Source organism: Macrotis lagotis, chromosome 6 (genome assembly GCF_037893015.1).
Source record: "Macrotis lagotis isolate mMagLag1 chromosome 6, bilby.v1.9.chrom.fasta, whole genome shotgun sequence".
Classification (NCBI taxonomy): Eukaryota; Metazoa; Chordata; class Mammalia; order Peramelemorphia; family Peramelidae; genus Macrotis; species Macrotis lagotis.
In genome coordinates, this window is record NC_133663.1 from 104610507 (window position 1) to 104619182 (window position 8676).

At 35.6% G+C, this 8676-nt stretch overlaps 1 protein-coding gene across 1 annotated transcript; it reads right to left on the reverse strand.

The window, feature by feature from the left end:
* Nucleotides 1-7023: 7023 nt before the first annotated feature.
* LOC141491775 (heterogeneous nuclear ribonucleoprotein H2-like) lies at nucleotides 7024-8288 on the reverse strand. The gene has a single exon (XM_074192603.1). The coding sequence runs from the start codon at nucleotides 8185-8187 to the stop codon at nucleotides 7024-7026; it is 1164 nt and encodes a 387-aa protein (XP_074048704.1). The 5' UTR covers nucleotides 8188-8288.
* Nucleotides 8289-8676: the final 388 nt, after the last annotated feature.

The following is an 8676-nucleotide window of genomic DNA, read 5'->3' on the forward strand; positions in this document are numbered from 1 at the left end:
CTAAGTCCTTTGTAAATTTGGAGATAAAATGCTTATTTGATCATAAATTCTTCTGAAAGACTTAAGCAAAAGTCCTTTATAATTGTGAGGAAAATTGTACTCTGTGTTGACTCCAGGGTATTCTTTTTAAAAAAGAGCAAAAATGAGGGGAAAAGAAAGAAACCAAATCTCCTTATGGGAAAAAGTATTTTATTATCTTTGAGACAAGAAAAAAAAATTTATAAAGTTTTTAAACTTTTTTAAAAGAAAAAAACCAAAAGCAGGTACTTTAAGATAAGTGCCTTTTCAAAACAAAATATCTAGAAAAGTAAAATGCATTTTATTACCTATTGTAAAGGCTATCAATGCTTATTAGGCTATCTGCTTTTTTTACCTGACAGTACAGACTTTTCACTGCTGTTTGGGACTCATTTGTGGGTTTCTTGACTCTTCCATTACTTTTGTTTATCAATTGTTTACTTCTTTTCCCCATCTGAGGCCAACTTCCCATATAAGGTTCTTTTAGTGTTTACCAACTGGGAGCAAACAAAATTGCTTGTCTACAACCTCCATTCATTGCCCACACTTTCCTATAATGTAGTTTTCTGATTTTTTCCTAGATCAATCACAGATCCATATTTATCAATTTACTCTTTTCTTAGCCAATTTCTATTGGCTCCTCATTGAAAAAAAAACATATTCCTTATATTGCAATTCAAGGACCTCCCCAATTTGGTCCTAAATTTCCAATATTATATCTCTCTTCCCTTTTATAGATCCTATTCTCTAACCAGATTAATCTATTTCCTGCCCCAAATACATGTCTATTTCTTTTTACATATTTTTCTCAATTCCTATTACAAATGATAAATAAGAATGGGTTATAATAATAATAATAAATAAGAAAATTAAGAATATTAGTTCACAGTTGTGTAGTGCCTTTATTTAATGAAAAATTCATCAGAATTTCTCTGTAAAGTAGGCAATGAAAGGGTTACCATCTTCAATTTACAGATTCAATTCCTGCCAAAAGAAATGTTATATACTTTTCTTTCTACATATTTATATTCTATTTACCCTTCAAAGTGAAATTTAAGTACCATTTTCTTTAAGAAGTCTTACTTGACCATGCTAGTTCATAGGGAAATCCTTGTCCTCTAAATGAATAGTGATTCTTAGCTTGGCATGGTAATCTTTGTATAGGGGATATAAAATTGGATTAGAAGTCAGAAAGAATTGGGTTCACAAGTGTACCATATTGATAGAATTTCTTTATATCAACTAAATAAAAGATCTTTTGTATATTCACATTGTGACATTTTACGTACTTAAAAATTTCATTTTTATTTCAACATTTTTTGATCATATAGAATATATCTAGATAGTTTTTCTTGACAAGGATCATAGCAATCCTTATTTTTTGTTTGTTTCTCTTCTCCCCTCTACCTAAATTCCCTATATGTAAAGTAGTGTTAAGCACATAGGCATTGAATGTATATTTGCTGAACAAATTCATGGACTCATTCATAAAATTTTACTAGTTTCATTGAGTCAATAAAAAGATGGGCAAAGTTGATATGTTATGTTATCTACTTATATAATGTGCAAATGGTCTTGTTCTAGGTATTTTATTATAAAAAATAAAAATCTTTAAGGGACTTTCTTGTATAGTTCTGAATTTTCACTGAACATTCTTTTATTGGAACAATACTTTGTGTTCATATGTATCACTTAAAAGAGGAAAGTCTTTAACTTTCAACAATATTCTTCATGTCCAATCTTGGTTAAACATACTACTAAAGAGAATAGCATTAAGCATATATGTGTGCATATGTATGCATACAAACATGTAAAATTATATGATGATCAGGCTATATACTTTCCATAAAAAATATGGAATCTCTTAGTGAAATTAAAAAAATATTCAAGCCAGCTACATTTATCACTATTGAGCATCTCCCCCTAGAGGATACTTTTTTCCATCTGGTCATTACTTAGATTTTGTGACATTGTTTTCCCCAGCTTTTCTTGTCTGACTATTCCTCCTTATTCCCTTTTACTATAATCTCTTCCATATCATTCCCCCTAACTGTAGGTGAACCCCAATATTTTGTCTCTTTTCTCTCAACTCACTCAGTAACTCCATTAGTTTCTATAGGTTTCATTATCATCTCTATAAAGATAACTCCCAGATTCATTTATCTTGCTTTAGTTATCCTCTTAAGTTCCAGTCTTACATCACCAATCACCAATTTCATATTTCAAATTTAAATTCAAATGTCAAAAGGAGAACTCATTATCTTTCTCCCCAAACCTTCACTTCTAATGAAATCTTATTTCTTTTAAGGAAGCTATCATTGCTTCTATGTCCCAAATTTTATATTTCATTAAACTGAAATCCTCATTGTCTCTCACACCATATATCAAATATGTTATCAAATCTTTCTATTTCATTCTCCACACCATCTTTAACAAGTGACTCCATTTTTCTACTCACACAACAAGGATCCCAGTTCAACCTCTCATTATCTCTCACTTTGGACTATTGCAAAGACCTCTTTCTAATTGGTCTAACTCACTTAACTTCCCAGTATTTCTCTGTATACTCCATAGAAATGCTGAAGTAGTTTTTCTTTAAACACAAATCACGCATACATCTGACCATGGCAATCCTCTCTGTTCAATGAATTCTAGTGACTCCCTCATGTCTGCAGGATCAAACGTGAACTCCTCAGTTTGACTTTCACGGCTCCCAAGGGTCTTCACAATGTGTCTTCAACCTAAGTTTCTAGATGTCTCATCCTCTATGGTCTAGATTACCCACTTTAGCATTTGCTCCACAATCATTGTTGCTGTTTAGTCATTTTAAATCATATCTGATTCTGTAATTCCTTTTGGAACTTTCTTGATAAAGAGAGAGGAGTTGTTTGCCATTTTCTTCCTCATTTTATAGAGGAGAAAACTAAGGTAAGCAGAGTTAAATGACTTGCTCAGGGACAGAATACTAGTAAGTTTCTGGGGTCATATTTGAACTAGGAAAATATTTTCCTTTTTTGAGACCCAGCATTCTGTCCCCTGTGATAACAACTACCTACTCTACAGAACCATTGGTATGTGTGTTCTAGATGACAGAGTCAAGGATACTTAGGGTGGCTTCTGATTTGTGTTAGTACTGGGTTGCATTTCTTTAATACTTATGAGTGTGACTTTTGTGTGGTTACTTACTGTTTCTTACTCTGGGAATCAACTATTAGGATTTAGCTCTTTTTGCGTTTGTTAGGTCACTAAAAATCTGTGAAGAGATGTCTTTGGGTCATAGGAATGGCAAAAAAAATTGGTCCATGTAGATTTGATTTTGTAACGAACTCTGCTACTGTTTACCGGAAAGTATTTTCAAAGGTAGTGATGGCAAACTGCAATAGAAAAGGTGGTATTAAACCAAACATAAGGACTCTTACAATCCTCATATTTACTTACAAAAATATGTTTATATATTACTGTAAAAAATTAAATTGTTAACACATTTAAAATCAGATAAGAGCTACAATTTTTATCTGCTTTGCATCAAATGCTACACTTGACAACTCTGAGAAGTATTACTTCCCATAATCCCAGACAGTGGTAGCAGGAGGAGTGAAAGAATTCGGGAGAGGGAGGTTGAGGGGAGAAGCATTGCAGAATTAAAAACAGTTCTCTAAATGTGAGGGAAAATGTGTTGCCTCGTAAGTACAAAGAGCTTCCATTTTCATTTCTCCGGTACTATCCAGAGCAAAACAGGTTTCTTTTCTACTCTTTCATTCTTGCTTTTCTTCAATAACTTTTACAGAATCTGTCACAAACCTCTACTCTCTTGCAAAATTAGAGGCCATATAAGGTTTGTTTGCTCTTCTTTTTCTTCTTGAGGTGGAAAAAAATTATAATTTACTTATCTAGACTGCAGATAAATTTACAGGAACTTAGAACTCACTCTTATCTTGTTTCAGAGTGTAGTTTCTCTCTCCAATTTCTCTTGCAGACTGTCAGAGCCTAGTGAAAGTATTGATTTTCATAATATTGCATCTTTGCTTGAATATATGTATAGCTGAATATTTAGACTGTAGTGCATACAAGTATACTTTAAAGTTGTAGATTCTTATAGGAAATGCAATTGGAAGAAATCTAAGAAAATACATAGTTCATCATGCTCAAATGGGACAGATTCCCCAAAAGGTTAAATAATTTGCTCAAAATAAAACTGCTAGTTAATAGTAGATTTGGGATGCAAGCCTAGATTTTTTTTTAAATCCAAATTCAATGTACTTTTTAAATTGAAGGGATCATAGGATCTAGAGCTGGAAGGGACTGAGGTCAACCAATTAAATTCATTCATTTTACAAAAGAAAAAATAAGGGATAAGCAGGCTGAGTCACTTGATTGAGGTCACATAGTTATAAAATGTTAGAGAAAACATTTTGAATCCAGTTCTTTTGACTCCAGACTCCATTTTCTTCCACTTTAAGATCAAAGTAAAGAAATAAATTATGTGCTTAATGTATATTTTAACATTTACAAATGGAAACATACTATTGGATAAAGAGCCCAGGGAGTGTTACTGCTCCAGTATGTTAGGAACCTGCCTGCTCAGCCCTTCTCAGTAGCTTCATAATGATGTGAACATTGCAACAATACGACTTTTTGTTATTGCTATAGTTCAGTCATTTCATTTTTTTTCTATTTCTTAATGACCCCATTTGTTTTGGGTTTTTTTTTGTTTTGACTCTAGATACTAGAGACTAGAGCACTTTGCATTTCCTTCCTCAGTTCATTTTACAGATGAGGAAATTGAGGCAACCAGGGTTAAGTGACTTGTCCAGGGTCCCACAGCTTGTAAGTGTCTGAGGTCTGATTTGAACTTGGGTCATTCTGACTCCAGGACTGGTGCTCTATTCATTGAGCCATTTACAAAGAGGCTAATAGACATAGTATGGTATATAGTGGAAATGAAAGACTTAAAGGATCTGAGTTTTAGTCCCACCTCTGCTACCTGTTAAATGTGACCTGTATTTAATTCATTTCTCCTTTTTCAGTTCTCATTCCCTCATCTATAAAATAAAGCACACAACTAGATGAATTTTCCAGGTTTAAAACTATGATGCCTTATCAATAATTATCCCCCCAACACCCACACTTCTATGCAGCTTTAGTCAGAATTTGAGGTCTCATAATAGGACATGACAACCAGCCATTGGACTGCATTTGTAATGTGGCTTTCTCTTTAGTCTTCTGTTGGTTCTGTATGATTCAACACTGACTTATTCTATATAAAGAGTGAATAATGATTCAATGACCATTAGATCTGGCATGGAACTTGCTATTGAGAAGGTATTTGTGCCTAAAACCCTGGGGGGATTCTAAAGACCAGGCTCTAGTAAAGATTCCAGCCAGGAGAGAAGTAATTATGCATTACTGGAAGTATCAGGAAGAACTTAAGTGCATGCCAGTGAAAAAAGCACTTCTACTGAGGCTCTCTCTCTCTCTCTCTCTCTCTCTCTCTCTCTCTCTCTCTCTCTCTCCCTCTCTCCCATTCTGTGTCTCTCCCTTCCCCCTCTCTGTCTCTGTCTCTGTGTCTCTGTGTCTCTCTCTGTGTCTTTCTCTCTGTCTCTCTGTTCACCCTCTCTCTCCCTCCCTCCCTCTCTGGTTCTCTGGCTCTCTGCTTCTCTCTCTCTCTCTCTCTCTCTCTCTCTTGATTCAGGGAAATGATGAAGAGAATTGTGAATGTAACAGAAAGAAATTTGATGGAGCTGTAAATTGACTACCCCCTACTCTTGAGAAGTAAATTGACTACCATGGAAAAGATATAGAGAACTATGAATGTAGCAGAAACTAAATCTGTAATCTTAAAGGCTGCTAACAGAGTAAGTGACCTTTGAAAGAAAGGCCCTATCTTCAACTGGTGTAGGATTCTCTTAAAGAAATTCCTCAATGGAGCAGAAACTATATCTGTAATCTTAAAGGCTGCTAATCTTGTCAAATTGCATGGAGATCCCCATTCTTGATGTACCATTGATTCATAGTTTAATGTAAATTTTATTTTCTTCATCTTCATCTAGCAAGGGAAAGGGAGTTCATCTTTTCCCTCTCAATGAGAGGCAAGATATAAAAACCTGGGTTGGCCTCCCGATCAGCCGCTGCAGTCTTCTCTGACCTGTGGTCCAGCCAATGCTTCTTAACTGTTTCTCTCTCTCTCTCTCTCTCTCTCTCTCTCTCTCCCCTGCCCCCAATTCTACTTCAAGTTCTTCCAAGTTCTTCCATTCAGCACTCTCACTTTAGTCTAACTTTTCCCTCCCTGGCACTCATTCAAACCCTCCTCCTCCCTCTTTCCTTTCCTGGCAAGCAGAACAGTAAGAGCTGGCAGGAGCACTCTTCCTCTCACCCCTTCCCTGGCAGCCACATGGAAGATCTGACTGGATCTTGGACAAGTATTGATAGGTGATGCATACAAGACATATTCTTTGTTTTATAGGTTACTTCTATGAATTATTTTGTCAATTTACACATGATGTTTTGATAGATTGCATGCCTGAACTGAACTAGAAATTTTTTCATTTTTTAATTATTTTATTTTTCCAAATACATGTTATGAAAGTTTTTCAACATTCATCCATATGTATATGTATAATTTTAGTTACAAAATTTCCTTCCACCCTCCCTTCCCACACCCTCCCCTCAGGGACAGTCAGGTTAGTATTGTGCATACACTTTTGTGTTAAACATGTTTACAGATTAATCATTTTTGCTATGAGGAATTAGGATTAAGAGAAAGAAATACATAAGAGATTGAGCTAGAAATTTTTATTCCTCACTAAATATCTCTTATTCTTTATTTTTAGCAGCCATAATCTTTATCCAACTTGCTTATTACATTACAAATGAATGTTTTCTTGTGTTTAAAAACATCATACTTGAAATGTTAAAAAAAATTCTGATTTCAGGAACAGTCAAACATCAACCATAAATCTGTCTTGCAAAACATCATTTTTGCTTTTTTTATAACTTGACAAAGAATCAGTAGTCAGGATAGATTACTGATTTACTTCCGATACTGGACACACCTGGTATATCTTCTATTCTATTCATTTCCATGTATGCAGAGCTCTTCCAGTTGTTGGAAATAAGTATATTGTTGAAACTGCTGTTCACCTCTCCCTGATTATTTATGCAATGTGTGGCTGAAAAATTGCTGACATTTTCCTGTAAAATTTGGTTGTTGATGTGACCATCATTTTCTCCATAAACCTCATTTCTCTCCTGACTATATTGGCTGCTATGACTAGACTGGTTTGAAAAGTTCATGCCTTCCATCCTTTGCGGACCATAAACACCATACTCTTTTGCTGCAGAATTCAAGAAGAGTTCTATATACCTGTGTTGCATATATTCTTTGTCTTTTGACATAGCTGCCATAGCATCCTCATGAGTAGCAAATTCAACATTTGCTTCTCCAGTCACTTTGCCATTAGGTCCAATTTCAATGTATGCTCCCACAAGTTTAAGTGGTGAGAAAAATTCATAGATATCATTTTCAGTAGCTTTGTAAGGCAGTCCTCTTATGTGCACAAAATGACCTGCAGAACTCTGGATGTCAGACCAATTGTCTCCATAGCTATGACCAGACATTCCTAAATAGTAGCTAAGGTCTCTTCCAAAGTAATATTCATTACTGTAGTCATTATAGCCTCTATACTCAATTTCATATGCATTACCATACCTCATTCCTTCAAACCCAGCTCCTTTACCAAGATTTTGATAGAATCTGCCATTCTGAGGCCTATCATAAGGACCTGGACGTTGCCTAACGCTTGGCTTTTGGGGAGGATTGTAAGTATGAACTTCTGCCTCGCTGCCCTTGAAGATCTCAATGTACCTGTGCCCTATTCTTTCCTTGTGCTTCTTTAGAGCATTTTCATCTATTTCTTGTGAAGCAAATTGCATGAAGGCTTCCTCACTATTCCTCCCTTGAAAGTCTACTGGCAATATTATTCCATTTGGCATGATTTCTAGCCCTGAAAAAAACTGAACAATATCTTCCTTGTTGCAGTTAAATGGGAGTCCTCTAAGACGCACATAGCCATTGTTGGCAGTGTCCAGACTACTTGAAGCAGTATGCTTCAGTGCCCAATCCATTTCAAGATGATTTGATTTGAATACTTCAACATATCTGTGTGCCATAGTCTCTCTATCTTTCTTCAGTGCCAATTTGACTTCATCTTCAGATTCAAGTTCAACAAATGCTTCTCCACTTGGTCTCCCCTCTGGTATAGATGAAATGAATGCCTGATGCCCCATTTTGAATTTTACATTCTGAGAAGAAGTGTTGGACATCACTGGCTGAACATGACCAAGGCAAGCCGTGGACCTTCACCACGAATCCCTCTTCTTCGGTGTCCAGCATTACATTATCTTGTCTAATTAGCAGCAGCTGTAGTTGTTTGAAATGTGACTGTCTTTGATATTTGACTTGAGTCTCAGGTTTGGGGCTTATTCTGAGTATATTGACTGTTCTCTAAGGAATCTTGCAGAGGACTAAGATTCTGGAGAATGATGGAGTTGAAATTTAGAATAAATGTCTCATCCAGTTCCAATGCTCAGGAAACCTTTCCCTGGTCTTTGGATGCCACGGAACCTCCTTGGGGACAGAGGGCAACAAACTGGACACAG